We start from the raw sequence: 20,873 nt of genomic DNA on the forward strand, positions 1-20,873 counted from the left end.
CCACACAGGGAGCCCGACGTGGGACTCAATCCTGGGACTCGGACCACACCCTGGGCCGAAGGCAGATGCCCAACCACTGAGCCACCCAGGCATCCCACATTGTTTGCTTTGAAGAGCATTCTCTCTGACCTCTCACTCAGTAGTGTTGGTCAGGAGTAATATCTCCAGTAAGAATCATGATGGCAAAGTCACCTATTACTAAAGGACTCTGTCTTTTAAGAATTTTCCAAAAAATACCTAATTTTCAATTAATAATAAGAATAGGCATTACAGGATTAATCTGACTTTACCAGTAGCTCTTCTGAGTTTAACTTAAATCAGTATATTTGTAGATAAATGTGTCCCAGCCAAAAGCAATTTACTTTTCTCACACCTGGGATGGGTTTAGATTATACGTATGCCATTTAAAAAATGGCCACAGAATGTATTGCTGGGTAACAAATCTAAATGCCTTTAGCAACAGCAATAGTTAATAGTTTTATGGTACTTACCCTAGGCCAGACATCCCTTTAAGATATAGATAGATAGATAGAGAGGTAGATATAGATATAGATAAAATATAAAAAATATATATGTAGATATATATATATAAAATTCATGTGTACATATATAATTTATATTTATTTGTTACATGTGTCTTAATCATATTTTATGTGTATATACATATATATATGTTTACTATTACTCTTCACAACACCCATATGACATGGTTACAATTATTAGTCCCATTAGAGAAAAAAAAACCTCACTGGTAGATATATAGCAGACATAGCATCACATAGTTAATAAGACTGGGACTGTGATTTGAACCTAGGCTACTGGTCTACTGCCTGAGCTCTTAGCCACTATACTATGTGCTGAGTGATGGATGCCTGACACTAGAGAGTGATGGGCTCTGGTGTGTCCTGCCTAAAAGATTAAAAAAAGCTGATTAAAAACAGATTTTAAAAAGCCTGTCAGCCAAAGAAAATACATCTGTGGCCTGAATTCTGTTGATGGGCCACCTGTATTAGCTCTCTTGCATAGCTATTAATTCCCAACAAAACTCCATAGGGAAAAGCTAAGGATAAATCACTGAATCATGGATGTTTCTTCAAATTCATATGTAAAATTTTAGCAACAGTTGTGTGAGAGAATACTTCCATTACTGGTCACCTGGAAGAAGCAAGGATTTTGCATCTAATAGAGACAACTATTTCTATTTGGTAGATAAGAAATTCTGGCTGACATCCAAAGATCTTGATTTTTTTGGCTCCCTGTGTACTGATCATAAGAGAGAGCCTGATATTTCAGATTCTTGAGAGAGCTTCTTTGGGATAAACTGGAGAAAGTGACTAGAGACCTATAAGCTTTTCACTGTGCTACAACTTGTCAGGGCTTGTCACCTACAATTGCAGCTTCTATTCTTACATTTTGTGTGTTCTTGTATATTTATCAGTAAGTAAGTAGGGTTTTAGGGAATTTGAAAGGGCAAGACATTCTCATGAGAAGCACCTTAAATATCTGACAAATGAATCTCTACGATAGTATTCCTGTTTTTTTTTAATCATTTCTTTCGTGTTTTTTTTTTTTTCCAGATCAGGTTTCACCTTTGCTGAAATTGAACCAATGGGAGTCTTTCAATTTTCCCCTAGTTCTAGAAATGTCATGGTGTCAGAGGATACAGAGATGATCAGATTATATGTCCAAAGACTGTTTGGGTTCCATGGTGATCTTGTTAAAGTTTCCTATCAGACAGTTGCAGGAAGTGCAAAGCCCATGGAAGACTTTGAGGCTGTTCAGAATGGGGAACTACTCTTTCAAAAATTTCAACCTGAGGTTGATTTTGAAATAATCATTATTAATGACCAGCTTCCCGAGGAAGAAGAAATTTTTTACGTTAATCTAACTTTAGTCGAATTTAAAGCATTGCAAAGGTTTGATGCCAGTTGGAGGCCACGCCTGAATCTAGATTTCAGCGTATCATTGATCACAATTTTGGATCATGATGACCCGGCAGGAATGGGTATTTCTTTCCCTAAGACAACTGTGGCTGTAGCAGTTGACACAGCTCTCATTCCTGTAGAAACTGACTTCTCAACCATGTATCCTGACACCGTCAAGATGACAGCTGTTCCACAGCCCACCGAAATGGTTGCCATCATTACTGAGGCCACCAGTGTATCTGCCATCCCTGAGAAACTTGTCACCATTCCTGATACATCTACCTTGTCTGAGAAGCCTGATGTGGCCCTTATGACTGCAAATGTTTCCATCCATGGGACATTTAGTCTTGGGCCACCTATTGTTTATGTTGAAGAAGAGGCAGAAAATGGTACATTTAATACTGCAGAAATTCTTATCCGAAGAACTGGTGGGTCTACTGGCAATGTCAGTATAACAGTTAAAACTTTTGGTGAAAGATCTGCTCAGAAGGAAACAAATGCGTTGCCCTTTCATGATATCAATGGAATTACCAACCTAACGTGGGCAACTGAAGAAGAAGATTTTGAAGAACAAACTCTTACCCTTACATTTGTAGATGGAGAAAGAGAACGTAAAGTATTGGTTCATATTATGGATGATGATGAACCTGAGGGGCAAGAATTCTTCTACCTGTTTCTCACAGACCCTCAAGGTGGCGCACAGATTGTGAAGGGGAAGGATGACCATGGATTTGCAGCTTTTGCCAGGGTTGTTATTACAGGTATAGCTCTAGAGTAATGGAGGTAAAAATGTGTTCATGCTACAGAATCTGTAATAATATTATTCTGTCTTAAATTTAATTTGAGAGCCTGAATTACTTGAATCACTCCTAGTTATTTATTAAAACATTGTTTCTTGTGGCACAGACCCATAACATGAACTCATGATATTGCTCTGAGGCACCAAGCTAGAATTTAATGCACTGTAAATGTCACTTAACTCAGAGCCAGTTAAACAATCTATAAAATTTATACTTTCACAATATAGGGAAAACCTTAAAAATGCTTCAGTCCGTGTTCTTCCTCTGGAAAATATTTAGTTATCGAAATGTATGATTGCCTATCCTGTTGTGAAACCTCATTCTGAATTTCCAAACCACTTTCAACAATCTATCCCAAAATCTAAGTCTTATTATTAGGAAATTCTTCCTTTATGCTGGGGAGTAGATTAAAACCATTTTCTTTGGGTCTCCCTTTGAACCAGTGTTGGTTTATATAACTTTTTACTCTTGGGTGTATATATTGCAATCACTTAAAAATTCAATGAGTTTTTAAAGAATTCCTTGTGTATCTTATAAAATATTCCAGTGATAATTTTTAGTTTTTCTCTGAAACCATTCTATATTTCTTAACATGGTTTAGCTCAGCTTGTCAGTTCCCTAGAGTATGACAAGGCCATCTTATGATTCTTACCTACTTTGCTCTTTTTAAAAAATTATTTATTTTTTTTAAAATTATTTATTTATTTATTCATGAGAGACAGAGAGAGGCAGAGACAGAGGCAAAGGGAGAAGCAGGCTCCCTGTGGAGAACCTGTGCTCCCTGTGGAGAACCCTGGGATCACGCCCTGAGTTGAAGGCAGATGCTCAACCGCTGAGCCACCCAGGCTCCCCTGCTCTGTTCTTTGTTTATAAACATTTGTGAATTTTATATAGTGCTTTAAAGTTTCAGATGACACCATTATAAAATAATGTAGTGGAAAGAAAACAAAATGTCATGAAGCCTTTATTTATGGCCCAGATCAACCATTAATTGGGAGACTTGATGAAATCATTTAGTGTCTCCTCTTTATGTTTCTCTTTTATAAAAGGAAAATTTTAGAATAAACATCTTTATGGTCTACTTTTAGGATTTGATGCCTTCTCCTAGAATTTTCATTTTATTCAGCCATTCAATAATAATTCAATCACAGTTTTGCAATTGTGTAACTTCCATTTATACCCAGCATCATTACATTTATATTATCCAACAAATTAATACCAGTCAGAATTGTTATTTATTCCTTTTCCTCCAGTTTATTGAGTATTGTAAACTCTAATTCTATTCTCCAAGTTATCTACTGATTTTGATTCACATTAGCTAAATGCCACCTATATTTTTCTATTAAAATTATTTTGACACTCAACAATCTCCTTCCCCATTCCATGGGCATAGATATTTAATTGTAGTTACTTGAATTCAACAAGGGGATGACACTCAGAATGTTTAGCATCTGTTTTGGCAGAGGCACAGACCAGTCAAAATGATTGCTGGAGGCTCCTTGCTATCTGAGCATTACCCATTTGTTATTGGATTGTGGGGAGACCTTGTAGTGCTGGTTATGGTGATAACAGAGGGTTCTTTGACCGCTCAGGAAAGCAGCTGTTTGCCAATTGGAATGGAAGTGTACTGCATTAAGTATGGCATACCAATACCAATGCATACCAATGGGGCATGCCAATATCATCCCAATGTGGCATACTAGAACCTTCCCGTATATCATCCCCAAGTCTAAATCACCAGGCAAATAGTCAGTAGTTTGAGCCTTGATGAGGTAGGTACTCTAATGTTTACCTTCCCTACATAAGTTACATTGATGCCACACAGATGGCGAATGATGGACTTCATACTTCCCTCTTAATGTCATATGATGTAATTTACCTATAGCACATTTGCATGGTCATATACTCCAAGTTTCCTTATTTGTCTTCTCCTCTCCTGGATTTTTTTTTTAGATTTTATTTATTTATTCATAGAGACACACACAGAGAGGCAGAGAGGCAGAGACACAGGCAGAGGGAGCGGCAGGCTCCATGCAGGGAGCCTGACTTGGGACTCTATCCCGGGTCTCCAGGATCACACCCCAGGCTGCAGGCGGCACTAAACCGCTGCGCCACCAGGGCTGCTGGTCTCCTGGATTTTTAACGTAGTATTTAGTATTTCCCTCTTAACCACATCATTAATTTTTCCCATTCCTCTTATTTGTAGCTAATCTTCATAGTCTTTTCACATTTAGATTTTAGGACTAACTTTCAAAATAATATCAGGAAAAAATAGTTTAGTTTTAGGTTTGATCATTAGCACATTAGAAATCTTGATTCATCTTACTAGAAACTTGACATCAAATTTATTATTATAGATGTGGTAAGGGAGGTATTATGTTCAATAGAACCAAGCTGAATGCTACTACATGGAAAAGAAACTGCTTATGCTTGTGAGAAGTTTTTAACCTGTTTGGAGAGACCAAATTCCCACAAAAATGACAAGGAAACAATTGCTGCAGAAGGAAAAAGTTGATGGCAGGTTCTGATGCAGGGCTAAGAAGTGATCGTATTTTTCAATTAGCAATAATCGCGCCTCTGATAAACCTCATTAACTACAATACTGCCACTGCACAAAGCTAAGAAGTGATCCTAGTGATTAGTGGGTGAGGATGATGATTGGCACTCTGGCTGCAACAAGGCCCACATGAGACTCCAGGCCAATGTGGTTCATCACATGCATGTCCTAATTAATAGGTTCCACATTTACTCAAAGTTCAGACCCACAGAGCAGGCCCTGGTGACTACTGGCTCTCTGCCATCGGGACCCTTAGATGGTTTTCTGTTTCCTTATCCTGACCCCTAACTTCAGAGTTTCTGTCAGAACCTTAGCAGTCAGGTTTTGAGATGATGGGTGCAAGTGGTTTTTGAAGCTTATAGCTTTGGACTCATTGCTTGTAGGATCACTTTGCAAAACTGGGCCACCAAGGTACCAGAAGCCGCAGGAACTGTTTACTGGCATTTCTCTAGTCTGAGAAGCTAATTTATGAGCTGCCAAAGATTTGGAGTGACTAGATCAGTGTAGTGTGGGAAGTAGGTTTGTTCCAGTTTAAACATGATTGGTAGTGTGATGGTGCATGTAACTCAAATGTTTCTTTTACTAAGAAACACTTAGGAGCTCATTGATTATTCTGTTTTTCCCTGGGGCAAATAATGTGTAACATAAATGCTCTTATAGGAAGGTAAGTCAGTTAAATAGAGTTCATTATTCAGTCAGTATTCATGAAACACTTATAATATGCTGGGCACTGCTCTTGATACTGAGGAGATAGCAGTAAATAAAAACATTTGTACTCTGGTAGGATATACTAACTTCAAACAGTAAGCGTGTGTAAAACGTGAAGGACTATCAAATATAAAATAGTCTCATAAGAGAGAGATGAGCATGTATGTCATTGTGGGAAAATAGGATTTGATGTTTTCTTTCTCCTAGCCTAATGTTCTCAAAGTTGGCTACCTTGATATTATAATTTCACTTCCACTCTATTTTTAGTATAGATCTTTAAAAATCGTAACTTGCCCTCTCACTTGTGAATTTCTCACTTTTATACTATCTGAGCTGGAAATATTAGTGAAGCGCTGTAGATCTTTTAAAGACTTAAGCGTATTGTAACCCTCCATTTTTCTTCCCAGGGAGTGATCTTCACAATGGAATCGTAGGATTCAGCCAGGAGTCCCAGAGTGGCCTGGAGCTGGGTGAAGGAGCTAATAAGAGCAGACTCTATCTTACTGTCACAAGGCAACCAAACAGGTATGTTGATATATATGTAGAAGATGTAACATCCTGTGTGTGTATATATACAGTATCTTAAATTCATAAAATGCTAGAGACAGGAGGAAATGCTATTAGAAGGTCATGTGAAATTTGGTATGTCAGTGTTGAGATGCTCTAGTTCTTTATGGTTTAACATACTTGGATAATGAGTATGACCTAGGGCCACCATGAGTATTTTGTACTTTGTGAAGTACCATACAGATGTCAGATTATATAGATCATCACTTCAGCATATTTACTATTCTCTGATCATGCTGCATATGTAACTGTTCAATATTAGGGAAACTTGAAGCACCAAAATTTTGCTTGCAACTTAATACTCTACAGCACACCTCTTCTGAATGCTCATCACAGATGTGCATGTGGTGTGCACCCATGTACATGGATATAAATCTTTTCCATTTTGGGTATAAGTTCTCTTAAATGTAGGTCATCTCTTGCCCTTTATTTTTATAATAACAACCATTTTTAGCAGTAGTATGTTTAGAAGAATTCTTGACAAATGAGGAGAGTTTACTTGAAGACGGGTACTCTATAATTTTTATTATCAAATTCTTGGTACAAAATAGGCATGGTAGGCAGAAAAGTGTTCTTGTTTCTACATTCTTGATACATAGTAGTTTAAGAAATACTCAGTATTGAACTCAGTGTGGTCAAAGAATGCCACATAAATGCTGGCCTTAATTAATTTCTTAACTGTAATGAGGAGAATTGGTTATTTTCAGCATTATCAGTGGTCAAGGAAGTGCTGTGCTTTGGGTGAAGAAGTACAGTTAAGCACAGTGCTGACACATTCTGCATTAGACACATTTGCATAGGTTTTGCTTTGTTCCTAGGGCCTTTGAAGATGTCAAGGTCTTTTGGCGAGTCACATTTAATAAAACTGCCACCATGCTCAAAAAAGATGGTGTGGACCTGATGGATGAACTTCTGTCTGTGTCAGGGGCCACAACGTGTACAGTGGGTCAAACAAAATGCATGATCACCATTGAGCTCAAACCAGGGAAGGTAAGAAATGACGATGAGCTTTATTTTCAACTTCTAATTAAATTGTTTTGGAATTAGTAATTTTTAAGTCATCTTATTGAAATTTACATATTGGTTATATGGAGATTCTCTGTGTCTCGCCTAGCCATCATATCTGAATTTCTTCTCTGGATAATAAACTTAAGACTTACAAATTATTACATTGTGAATTTTTTAGTAAGCTCATCAGTTGCACAGTTAAAAGTAGTGTCATATGCCAGTTATATCTCAATAATGATAAAAAAAACCTATCAGTTTTCTCCATTTCTGTTTCTTGTCATTTGCAAGACTCTTCCTGTACCACGTGCTCATTGGGTGAATGATTTCTTAAGTTATTTTCAGCCAGATTAATATCTCTGGAAAAAAAAAAATCTCAGGTTTCTCTGAATGTTTAATGGTATGTTCTTATTGTACCCATAGTTCTAGCCAAATCATACTATATCTGTAGACTTCATCCATAGAATGAAAGTTGTCTCATTCTTTATTCATATATAGTTAGAGAGTTCAGTTTTGATCTACCAAAAAAAGAACTGAGGCCATGCTTGGTGAGTGTTTAGGTAAATTGTCTATGCATTTATATTGCACATGGAACTTAGGAGGATAAGCATGCTCCTGTCTTTCCATGGGAATCTGCATTATTCACGTGGTATTAGTCACTGATGACTTACCAGAGCTAAAGTCATTTAGTAATGTGTGTAACCTTTTTCTTTAATGTGATAATCTAATGCCTAAGGAGCACTCAGTGGTATTTTTTCTTTGCTACTTAATTTATTAAACTCAAATATTTAATACAGAAACTAGCCATAATATTATGATTTTTCAAAGGTACCATGTTTTCTTTGTCCATGCCAGGTACTTTATTTATTTATTTATTAATGGCATTAAGGATTTACTAGTTATTTTTTTAGTTCTAGTAGTGGTATCGTGTGTGTGTGTATATATATATATATATATATATATATATATATTTAAATTTTTAAACTTAAATTAAAAAATTCAGTTAATTAACATAATGTATTATTAGCTTCAGAGATACAGTACAGTGATTCATCAGTCTTACATAATACCCAGCGCTTATCGTATCACGTGTCCTCATTAATCATGCCAGACACTTTAAATAGCAGAAAAAGCAGGCACAAATACAATTAATTCAAAACATATAATTATGCATAAATCCATTCTAAATAACAACATTGTAAATTTACTTTTTTTCTTTTTTTTCCTACTTATTTTTTCACTTTCTGAGGATTACTCTACCAGTTATATTGATCTTCTCTAAGGTTACAGTAATACTTATTTTCATACCTCCCTAGAATTAAAATAATTTTATTGGTTCCAAAAGAGAAATAATACATATTTCAGAAGGTTGCATAGTCTTGGTTGTCACTACTTTGTTCTTTGTTTGGGTTATGGGTCTTGGTTCTTGTCTAAAGTCATTTCAAATGAAAATTGCTGGTTATCTGGTTGGGATCTATCTTAGGACTTCACTTGTTATATCATTTTTTTTCAAGTTTATGCCTTATAGGTTGATTTATATTTTTAAACACCATGTGTTTTCTCTAGAATTATTCTTTTTTTTTAATATAATTTGTTCTTTGAACTTTGCTGTGTCAGCTTTACATTAACCATTGCCCTGTTACTTTAGAACAGGGAGCTGGCCTACTAGAGGTATTAGAAATATACACCTGCCTTGCTAGTATCTTGTTATATTTGGGAAGGCAATCTAGATGCTTCATCGTGTAAAAGATAAGATAACAAATCTGTGTTCTTAGTACACCTCTTTTAGCTCATCTCTTCTATGACACTGGAACATGTGGTTGTGTAATCTTTCAACTTGCGTGCAACTACCAGCATTCTTTCACTTCTGACTTGTTTTCCTCTTCATTCCTATGTGTTTCATAGGTCATAGTAATTTATTCTTGATACAGTTCTTACCTTTCTAGGAATTATTATTTTACTCACAATTTTTTTGTTAGCTCCTTCCTACTTACATATAAAAAGAATGTTTTTTGTTCTTTAATAAATGAATGCATACTTAATCATGATAGCATTCTTCTTCACATTAATATTAATAAAATATTAAGTACATACTATTGTATTTACAGTTTTCATTATAACCACTTTTTTATACACTACCATAACTTTTCTCCTTTAAGTACCATTATAGACTCAAATTCAACTAATTTTTTCAATTAAAAAATTTTTATTTTTTATTGACACACAATACTACATTAGTTTCAAGTGTACAACATAGTGATTCAAGTCTATATGTTATACTATAGCATCATAGCTATAGTATAACAAGTATAGCATCATATAATGTTATTACGGTATCATTGACTATATTCCTTAAGCTGTGTCATTCATCCCTGTGACTTGTTCATTCCATAACTGGAAGCCTGTATCTCCTACTTCTCCACCCATTTTGCACATCCCCCCACCTCTGCCTCTCTGGCAACCACCAGGTTGTTCTCTGTATTTATGGGTCTGTTTCTTTTTTGTTTGTTTGTTTGCTTATTCATTTGTTTTGTTTTTTAGATTCCACATACAACTGATGACATAATAGGGTATTTGTCTTTCTCCGTCTGACTTAATTTTTTTTAGCATCATATCATCAAGGACTATCAATTAATTTTAATTATTTACTGAATAGCTTTCTTTTTTCCTACTGAAATAGCCATGGCATGGCCTCTGAAAGCCCTATTAAGGTGATCTTTTGTCTTTTCATATTACTTTAAAACTCTCTGGAAGTATTTTTGCTTTATAGCAATAACATATATGTTCCATAGCCATCCTGATTTTTCTTAAGACATCCAACCAATTACTGTCCAAGGAATTGATTTCTTTCACCAGAAACAGTTTTAGAAATCTAAATATATGCTCTAGATAGGCATAGAAGTTGATGATTGGCAAAGGTGCTGGTGCTATAGATCACCTTGGTAGTGATAGAGCTAGGAAATAAATTTTTTAAATATTAAATTCCCACTGATTTTTTCTAATTTAACATGCTATCTTTAGCATATTTTACTTTTCTTGAGAAGTAATTTCATTAGCTGCTAATACTTTTCTATTGCACTGAAATTTCAGTATTCAAAACATTTGATGATGTTATTCTACTTGAAAACATTTAAGTCCTCCTCTAGGCATTTTTCAAATGATTTTGTGACTTCAACCCCCAACAACCTCATGTTTTCTAACTTTCTCTTAGGGACTAATCAAAATGCCACTTCCTCCATCATGCCTCCCATTATATCTCCAGTTGGAATTCTTTTTTTTTCTTTTTTTTTTTTCTGTGTGTGAGAGAGAGAGAGAGAGAGAGAGAGAGAGAGCATGAGAAGGAGAGGGGCAGAGGGAGAGAGAGAGAGAGAGAATCTTAAGCAGGCACCACGCTCAGTGCCGAGCCCAGTGTGGGACTCTATCTCAGAAAACTGAGGTCATGATCTGAGCCAAAATCAAGAGTTGGACACTTTACCAACTGATCCACCCAGGTACTCCTGGTACTCCATTAGAACATGGTTTTTATTCATCTTTACATTCCTCCCATCATCTTTCTCCAACACAACAAATATATGTTGCATATTTGGAGTCATTGACAATTATGTTGTGCATTTTATTTATTGTTTTATATATTGTGCATTAATTCTGTTGTGCATTTTATCACAAAAAGGATTTTTGATGAATTAGAATCTTGGATGGATCTCACTAGACTTAAAATATCTATCTCAGGCACTGTTGTCAACCTTATAATTGTAAGAAAAAAGAACTTTTGAGATCAAAGTCAATTCAGTTCTATATTTCTGTTTAAATAAATGTCTTTATTAACCTTTTGCTGACTCGGTTCTAGTAAGGTGAGACTAGTTTGTATTTAGAGATAAAAATGATTTTCATGCAGTGGAAATGTCAGAGACGGGGAAAAGCAGTCTCCCTCCGGGTAGCCCCTTATTGGATTCGATCCCAGGACCCCTGGGATCATGACCTGAACCAAAGACAGACGCTCAACCACTGAGCCACCCAGGCATTCCTGTATTTTGTCTTTTAATAGCTGGGAAGGCAATGAGAGCAAAATGCTTTGAAAATTAGCTGCTTCTCAGAATGCAGAAGAAAACTCAACTCTATGATTTGAGCATTATATTAGAAAGAGAAATAAGAGGTAAAACCTAATTCTTTTTCTTACCTAACTGAAACCACTTAGATATAGGTTTAGCAGCATTTCCCTAGTTAGGAAAAAGGATATGTGCATATCCTACAGTTAGCATCCTACATACTTCCCACCACATTCTCTTAATCCATAATGATAGTATCTTTAGTATCTAGGGCTTCTTTTGGTATCTCCTGCCCGTAGGGCAAGTTCAGAGGAAGCAGTCTCTTCTCCCATCTACAACTTTACCCAGCCTATTTTTCCCTTCCTTTCAGCTTCTCTAGGACCATCTCTGATTAGCTCTTTATTTTTCCCTCTGCCTCCTGCAAGTAGACACTCCCTTTAAATAAGATTAAAATGCAATTTCTCTTTCAGGATCTTTACCTATACATAAAAAAAAAAAAGGCAAAGTACAGGTAAGAGTTATATACATTCAGTAAGAGGAAATTTTTAAAGAAGGAAGAAGGTTATAGTCCTAGAAGAATGAAAAATATTTTTCACAAATGTATTGTAAACTTTTAATATGCATTTTAACACCTCACATTTTGTGACTAGAAGGAAACATCACTTTATGATGTTTCAAATTCTTCTTTTATGTCTGATAAACTGATACTTAGAGATATAAATGAGACTGGTTCCATGGCCATGTCCTTTCATAGTAGGCTTTGGGAGATTATTTGGAGGTCCCAGCTGACCTAAGAACCATCTCTTCAGTTTTACATAAAGTAAGGGCTTCAAGGATCCTGAACTTCTTCAGGAAAGTGGTGGTAAGAGCTTGGACTCTGATGATAGAAGACTTAGTTCAAATCTTAGCTCTTCTGCTAGTTAGCTGAGTGACATGTGACAGGTTTCTTAGCCTTCCTGAGCCTCCTGTGTTTGATTGGGTTAGTAACAGCGTTCACTGTTAGATTAAATGAGGTAAGGAATGAGAGGAGTTGCTTGGACAGTTCTTAGAGGGAGTTGCCCCTTCATAAGAGAGGGTTGTATTACTGTTATTTAGGGTGGATGGGAATGGAGCTTAAGGCAATTCAGGGGCTTGAGCAGTTGCTACATTAACACTAGTGGTTAGGGAGGGAGTCATTACAGCCCAACAATGTAACACAGCAAACACAACACATTCATCCATAGAATGACATCACTGATTAATGGTGGTTTCTAATAGCTTCAATCCAGTCTCCCAACGTTTGACATAAAGTTTTTCTACTCTGTCATATGTCCAATGACTATTTTCATTTTGAAGTTACGAAGAATTTAGGTAAATTTCCTCAGTCAGCTACTTGGCCAAGATTAGAACTTGTCTTTTGAATTCCAGACCATTTCCCCTTTCTCTGCTGCTTTATTGAATGGTTTTATATTAGCAAAATGTGTAAAAGTGATAGTGAATTAACTTAGGAGGCATACTCTTAACCCACAAAATCTGTTTAAAGTCAACAGATTACTAAAAATTTGCTACAAATATTTTTTAAAAATATTTAAGATATTATTTTATTATTACTTTGTCTGCTTCTGAGCAGATGTAGGGCCATGAAAAATAATTATGTACTAGTTGAGCAAAAGCTCACCCTGGAATGCCTCTGACCTAACCAGGGAAGGAACTTATGGCAGTTAAACATGAAATGGGTTCTTGTGAAGTCTCCAAGTCATGTTGAAGTCTAGGGAGGTGCAGATGTGATCTGTGAGTTTTGATTTCCCAATAAGATTCAGACATATTGTTTGAATAGAGTATTTTGTTATAAGATTCATTTGTCTCTAGTCTGATTATGTGTTGGCACCCATCAATGTGCTGTTCAGTTTTAGATGATTCTTTACTGAGATTATAACATTTTCTTTTGACTCTGAGTTTTTATAAGTAACGTTCTAATCATCATCACAAAGGAAAGAAATATTTCACTGGAAAATAAAGGCAAGCTTCTATATTGCAATCTACTGTGCTGACATCCTTAGTTACATGAAATTACTGTGAATTCAAGCTCACTTGGCCTTTAGGGAATAACAATTCCTGAAGACGTTACCTATACTTTCCTCGTGTTTTAGTTCATTGTATCTGCCGAATTTAGTTTCTCAAAAGTGAGAAGAATACTCTCCGTATTTCAATATTACTGACAGTTGATCAGGAAAAGTAAAGAATGATATGTGCCATGGAGAAGCTAAATATATTTCTTCAAATAATAAAATGAAATTAAGTTCATTTACTGTTTGACTAAAATTCGACTTACCCTTGCATGATATTAAAGTTTGTTGTATTGTTTCATGACATAATGATTCTTATTGAAATGATCATAAAGCAAATGATGAATAAGGCCCCGATTGGTGAAAATAATGCATTATATCAAATTAGACAATGACACAAGCAGTTGAAAAATGTATAAGCTTAGCTTCTTTGAATTATGCCAGAAAGTTCACAGTACTGCTAAGATTTTTAGATTATTATGTAAGAATAAATAAATAAAAACAGGTGAGTAACAGTATGTTACAAATTGAATTCAGACTTTAGAGAATAATTTTTTTGAGATTGTTAATAAAGAACTGGGATGAAACATGTCAATCTATAACCAGCCGACTAAATTTAGACTTATTTGATACTGAATTTGGGTAAATTTTGAAAAATACATAAAATTACAGAATTGACTATTATAAATATTTGGCCATATTTTCTGTATAATCTTTTAAAAATAAAACCTTACAAAGTTGAAGCTCTCTTTTCCCCTTATTCTCAGTGTTGTTCCCCAGCTTGACACCCTGCCCTGTCCCCAACCCAACCCCAGCCAGCTACTGTCACAATGATATTTGGAGCATTTGTTTTTTTAATTTGAGATATAAGTATTTTTTCAATTGTTATTTTATTTATTTTAATTTCTTTGAGTATAGTTGACATACAATGTTACATTAGTTTCAAGTGTACAACATAATGATTCAGCATTTATATACGTTATGTCATGCTCACAAGGGTAGCTACCGTCTGTCACCATACAACACCATCACAGTACCATTGACTGTACTCCTTGTGCTCTGCCTTTTATTCCCATGAGCTATTCATTCCATAAGTGGAAACCTATTTTATTTAAATCTTTACATAAATATGTATCCATCACATTCTGTAGTAAGCTTTATCTAATTTTAAACCTTACATTTATTGTATCATGCTACTATGCAACTTGATTGTTTTTACTCATTGGCATGTTTTCAGGTCCATCCACTTTGAAAAATATTGAAATAGTTCATAACTTTTAGCTACTACTGAGCATTTCATTGTATGAATATGTTTTATTTATCCTTTTACTTATTGAAGTACATATAGATTGTCTCCTGACACTGATTTTTCTAGTAAGAAGCTCAGTCAGAGAGAGTAAAGGTGTTTCTTAAGGAAAATCCTAAAAAATAAACCCTGTGGTAATCTAACATGAGAACTTAATCCCATGATTATACAGAATGTATCTCCAGATATGTATTTATTTTTATAATTATGTATATAAATAAAACTATTTCTTAATACCAGAATTATCTAAAAATAGAAACATATTGGTAATCATCCTTCTTTTTTTCATTTTCTAATTGTCAGATACCTCAAGTTGAAATGTTTTTTTTTGTGGAACTGTATGAAATAAGTGCTGGAGCAGCAATAAACCATAGTGCCAGATTTGCACAGATTACATTCTTACCGAGTGACGAACCTCAAAGCCTCGTGTATTTTTCTGTGGGTTCTCGGCTGCCAGTGGTTCATAAGAAGGCCACTTTAATCAGTTTGCAGGTGACCAGGGATTCTGGGACAGGACTGATGATGTCTGTTAACTTCAGTACCCAGGTGAGCATGAATATATATTAACCTACATTAAAGTTTTCTTCTTTACCTATAACTTACGTAATGAGAAAGAATAATTGATAACATTGTTTTCTCATAATGCCATCATAATTCGCCCTATTATTACATTAAGCTTTGTCCTTGAAACAATTCAGTTATTTCACTTAAGTCATGTTTTAAAGTGATGGTCTTTTGTATTTCTTTTTTTTTTTTTTTGAGAAAGGTAACAATACAGTGCAAAGTGTCTTACATAAATCTCTTTTATAAAATCTCTAGGGAGTTAACATTTTTCCAGAATGTAACTGTGGAAGACCAGAAACAAAAAGTAAGATCAAAAAAAAAAAAAAAAAAAGTAAGAGACTTTGTTATGTTCTGTATGAGAAATAGTTGAAAATCTCCTTCTCCAAAACATCACACACTAATTGATCTTTAGGTTTCTTTAAATCCCTGAGTTCATGAGGTGTCACTGCCACTCTTCACATCCCTCCTATTAGACAACCTTGAGGTGAAGGGAGGGAGTAGATGGGTAACCAGGGACTCTGCAAAGCAATGCTATATAACACTAAGTGACCAGACCCTAGGATTTGTCCAAATTGCACCATATACCTTTCCAGCCACCTTCACCATCCCCCCTCTTATTTTTTCCCTTGACTCCTCTAACTCGAAGAAATCCAGTTTGGAAACCACTATTCAGGTCAATGCTGCCATTTCCCATTTCATGATTCCAAACCTGGTGACTCATTAGGGTTTCAAAGGTGGTTTCTGTTGTGTTTTATTTATAAACTGCAACATAGTACGTATTTGGTTGTGTCACTGTTGGGTGGCTCAGTCATGTAGAACAAGTATAATTTATGTGCAGTCAGTTTCTGTAGAAATTACAGAGTCAGGGATGAGAGATTAGAACCAGAACTGTGGATAGTGAGCTGTCTGGAAGCTTGCCAGGCAGAAAAGCTGGTCTTTGTGACAGTCCACAGCTTGGCAAACAAGAAGACAAAACTATCATATGAGACTCTAGAAATAAACTCCATTCTACATAGCCTTGAAGTGGTATGAACACGAAGAGAGGTATCTTGATTCATAGTGGGGAGATTTTAGTATTTTTTCTCTTGAGCATTGAAGATAGGAAGAGAAATGGGATAAAACATGTGCTTCATTCTTCTTCTGTGAAGTATATCGTCATAGGCTCACTACTTTATAGAGTGGAAGAAGGGGGACTGGAGATGAAGAACAGGTAATAAAGAGATGTAAGGTACATTATAAATTAGTTCATGCACTCAAAGGAGAGTGAGATTGAAGTTGCCAAAATAAGAATCTGAAAATGCCAGTATTTCTGTCAGATTCACTTACATTCTTTGTAGATTCGTCATAAATGATTCCCTGAAAAACACATGCTATCACTAGTATGTAAGTCATAGCATTTTTATAACACTCTAAAAATCAACATGAAGGATCCCTGTGGTGATAAAAGTGTTCTGTATATTGACTTTATCAATGTCAATATCCTGGTTATGATATATTATAGTTTTATAAGATGTTACCAAGGAGCGATATTGAATAAAGGGTGCAGGAGAGCACTCTCTGTTATGTCTTACTACTGATGTGAATCTATAATTACCTCAAAATCTAAAAAATTAATTTAAAAATTTAATGAAAGTCTCACCTCTCTGGTATCATTTTATTTTCCTTTTCCTTCACTGCCACTGCATTTTTTCTCTCTGAATGCTGGACATATTACTAGAGACAAAGACGTATAATTCTCTTTTCTAGTAGATGGCGGGAATGAGAAAATAATTATGGACTAACTATTCTATTACAAAGATATCAATTTTCATTGTACTTTAAATAAATTACAATAATATACTCAACACAGGAGCTGTAACATACATACCCTTTGGCAGGTCAGTGTTCCCAGTACATAAATACTACAGTCTTAATATAAGTTCCCTTATATCTATGTGTTTATGACATAAAATTAAAAGATATAAGGATCTGAGATAGTGAAAATATCACTGATTCCAGTTATCTTTAAATAGGCCTATGGCTAAGCCATCTTTGAAAGCCACATCCAAATACTTTTATTTATATATACATGTACTATATATAGCACAAGTTCAAGAGACTTTTCTTCTTCTCCCATTGCCTGTTCTTTTCGAAATATATTACTATATTGATTTTTGTCGTTGCTTTTATTTTTTGAGTTTTTATTTTTTTTAAAGATTTTATTTATTTGGGAGAAAGGGGAGGGGAGGAAGCATAAGCAGGTGGAGGGGCAGAGGCAGAGGGAGGAGCAGGCCCCCCACTGAACAGGGAGTCTGACCTTAGGCTCAATCCCGGACCCTGAGATCATGACCTGAGTGGAAGGCAAACGCCCAACTGGATGAGCCACCAAAGAGCACCTTGTCATTGCTTTTAAATTGCATAATCCTTGTTTGCTTTTGTAATATGTATTTTTGGAACACAAGAACATTTCAACTGTTCCTTTTCCTTTAAAAATCTGAATTGTGAAATAAATTCTAACAGAAAACAGTGGACAGAGTGTATATATGCAGTTTATAGTCATAAAAGGACCACCATCCGGTTTAAGAGATCCAGCTTTACTGGACTCATAGAACTAGCCATGGTGAACCCTTCTCTGATATCATTCTTATTTTTTCTTATAAGATAACCTCTCCACTTCTTGCCAGTAACTTCCATCCTGAATTTCATGTTGAATTATTCCCTTGCTTTTATTTATGATTTTATCACCTACCATGTGCTGTATAGGTTTACCTCTTTAGGAAACTATGCAAATGAGATTCTTCCAGTTGTATTGCTTTATGGTGTGCTGCTTTCGCTCATCACATTTCTGAGCAATACCCATGCTGAAGTTTGTAGCTCTTACTTCTTCTGTTAGATAGTATGCCAGTGGATACTGTATGCATTCTGAAATCAATAGGCTATTGTGTTGTTTGCTTCAGGGATATTTTTTGGTTTGGTTTGGTTTTCCCACCGCTGTGCTGCAGATGCTCTCGAAAACCCTTAGCTTCATCTGCTTTTTTTTTTTTTTTTTTTTTTTTTTTTTGCCAAAAATGGTCACTTTTTCCTTACAGAAGCATGCCCTTCTCCTTTGTGCTTCTGGAACACCACTTTTTCCTACTCTTAGCTCTTCCCTCACGGCAGCTCCTTCCTATTGCCTGTGTTCATCTTCCTGACCAATACATACTGGGGTCCACCAAGACTCATTCCCTGGCTAGACCACCAAAACCTGTTTTCTTTAAATATTGTATATAAAATGAGAACTGCAGTTTTTATTGCCAGCCTCTTTACCACCCCTGATCTGGACTTATATCTGATTGCTCATACTTGATATCCTCATTTGAATGTCTAAAAGGCATCTCAGGCTTGCTGTGTATACTAAAAAACTCTTGATTTCTCCCATAACAGTATTTCCCCCAGTTTCCCATCATTCATTTGGGCAAACAGCTATCCTTATTCTCCTCTTTCTCTCCACCCAGCATGGAATTAACCAGAAAGCCCTATTGACTCTACATTCATAATATATTTCCATTTGGAGCACTTCTCACTCTTCCATTCATACAGCCTATTCCAAGCTACCATTGTGTTTGCATGAAGTAATGAGAAATGTTCTATCTCTTCTCCCCGCCTCCATGCTCATCCCCTGCTCTAGCACAAGGGCCAGAATACTCATGAAAATCTAAGATAAAATGTGTCATTCTCCTGCAGGAATCCTCCAGTGTCTTCCTGCCACCCTTTATATAATGTATATGGTCTGACCCTGCCTACCTCTCTGATGTCAGCTTCTAATCACATCTTTCATCCTTCTAATCTTTCATCCTTCTAATCACACTGGCCTTCTGGTTCTTCCTCTGACATTCTAAGATGGTTCCATCTCAGGGCTTCTGTAATGCTATGCCTTCTACCTAGAATATTTGCCCCCAGCTGTATATGGTCTCTTTCCATCACTAAGGTCTCTGCTCAAATATCACATCAGGAGCTTCTATGACCAGCAGTATTAAAATAGTACCCTTCTCATCACCCTGTATTGCCTTACGTAGTCTTATTTTTCTTCAAAAATTCCTCCTCATGTAAAATTACATTGTTAATTCTATAACTTTCATACTGTATGCTAGAATAGGTGCCATGGGGCAGCCCGAGTGGCGCAGTGGTTTAGTGCCGCCCTTGGACCAGGGTGTGATCCTGGAGTCCTGAGATTGAGTCCCACATCAGGCTCCCTGCATGGAGGCTGCTTCTCCCTCTGCCTGTGTCTCTGCCTCTCTCTCTCTGTCTCTCATGAATGAATAAATAAAATCTTAAAAAAAAAAAATAGGTGCCATGAATGCAGGTATTCTGGTGTTCACCTCTCCATCCACAGTATTCCACCTGGCATAGTTGAGTATCTGTTGGCTCAGTAGTAAATAAATATACATTACTTTTGTTCTTTCTTTTTTTAAAGATTTATTTATTTATTCGAGAGAGAGAGCGAGCGAGCATTGGGACAGGCAGAGGGGGAGGGAGATAGAGTGCCCGGCAGACTCCGTGCTCGGCAGAGAGCCTGTTGCGGGCCTCAGTCCCACCACAAGGAGATCACAACCTGAGTTGAAACCAAGAGTTGGACGCTCAACCTATTGCACCATCCAGGCAATCTCTTTTGTTCTTTCTTGATTAAGTTCCCATGCTTCACTTAAAAAAAAATCTTTTAGTGGCGCCTGGGTGGCTCAGTCAGTTAAGTGACTGCCTTCGGCTCAGGTCATGATCCTGGGGTCCTGGGATCAAGCCCTTGTATCTGGCTCCCTGCTCAGCAGAGAGTCTGCTTCTCCCTTTGCCCATCCCCCTGCTTATGCACTCTCTCTCTCTCTCTAATAATAAAATTAAAAAAAAAAAACTTTTAATAACCATGGTTTGAAGAAATTCACAAGTCTATACAGCCAGGACCTTAATCTTTAGGGTATTTTCACATCTTTAGTGTGACCAACAGGAAATCAGTTTCTTCTCCTTTGTCCGCCTCCCATCTTCCTTCCCTTAATTCCTTCCTCCATCTTCCCAAAATTTGTAGGTGAGAATGAAAATGTAAATATCCCTTTCCTCCATACTGCTGTTGTGCAGCATGTGTTGTTTAAAGCACAGTTTTTAAGTGTGTTCACAATTCCAGAACTTCCACAAGGCAGTAGTGCCATTTCTTTCCTAATTCTCATCATTGGCATGCTGCAAGGCATCTGTCTTTCCTAACATCATCACTATGATGTATACTTTTCTCCCTAATTTATCTTAGTAGCTTAGAAGTATAAAACCCAGGTTTTAGGGATCCCTGGGTGGCGCAGCGGTTTAGTGCCTGCCTTTGGCCCAGGGCGTGATCCTGGAGACCTGGGATCGA

General features: G+C 36.3%; 1 protein-coding gene and 1 pseudogene across 1 annotated transcript in view; one reads left to right on the forward strand and one right to left on the reverse strand.

Annotated features, from left to right (window-relative positions):
• Window positions 1-20,873, forward strand: part of ADGRV1 (adhesion G protein-coupled receptor V1) — a 522,964-nt gene that overhangs the window by 196,133 nt on the left and 305,958 nt on the right. Inside the window, exons 74-77 of the mRNA XM_055312783.1 lie at window positions 1,578-2,686; window positions 6,398-6,515; window positions 7,376-7,547; window positions 15,263-15,505. Of these exons, the coding sequence (XP_055168758.1) occupies window positions 1,578-2,686; window positions 6,398-6,515; window positions 7,376-7,547; window positions 15,263-15,505 (1,642 nt within the window). The remainder of the gene's footprint in view (window positions 1-1,577; window positions 2,687-6,397; window positions 6,516-7,375; window positions 7,548-15,262; window positions 15,506-20,873) is intronic.
• Window positions 5,195-5,345, reverse strand: LOC129501721 (U4 spliceosomal RNA; annotated as a pseudogene).

Source organism: Nyctereutes procyonoides, unplaced genomic scaffold (assembly GCF_905146905.1).
Source record: "Nyctereutes procyonoides isolate TBG_1078 unplaced genomic scaffold, NYPRO_anot_genome, whole genome shotgun sequence".
In the NCBI taxonomy this organism is placed as follows: domain Eukaryota; kingdom Metazoa; phylum Chordata; class Mammalia; order Carnivora; family Canidae; genus Nyctereutes; species Nyctereutes procyonoides.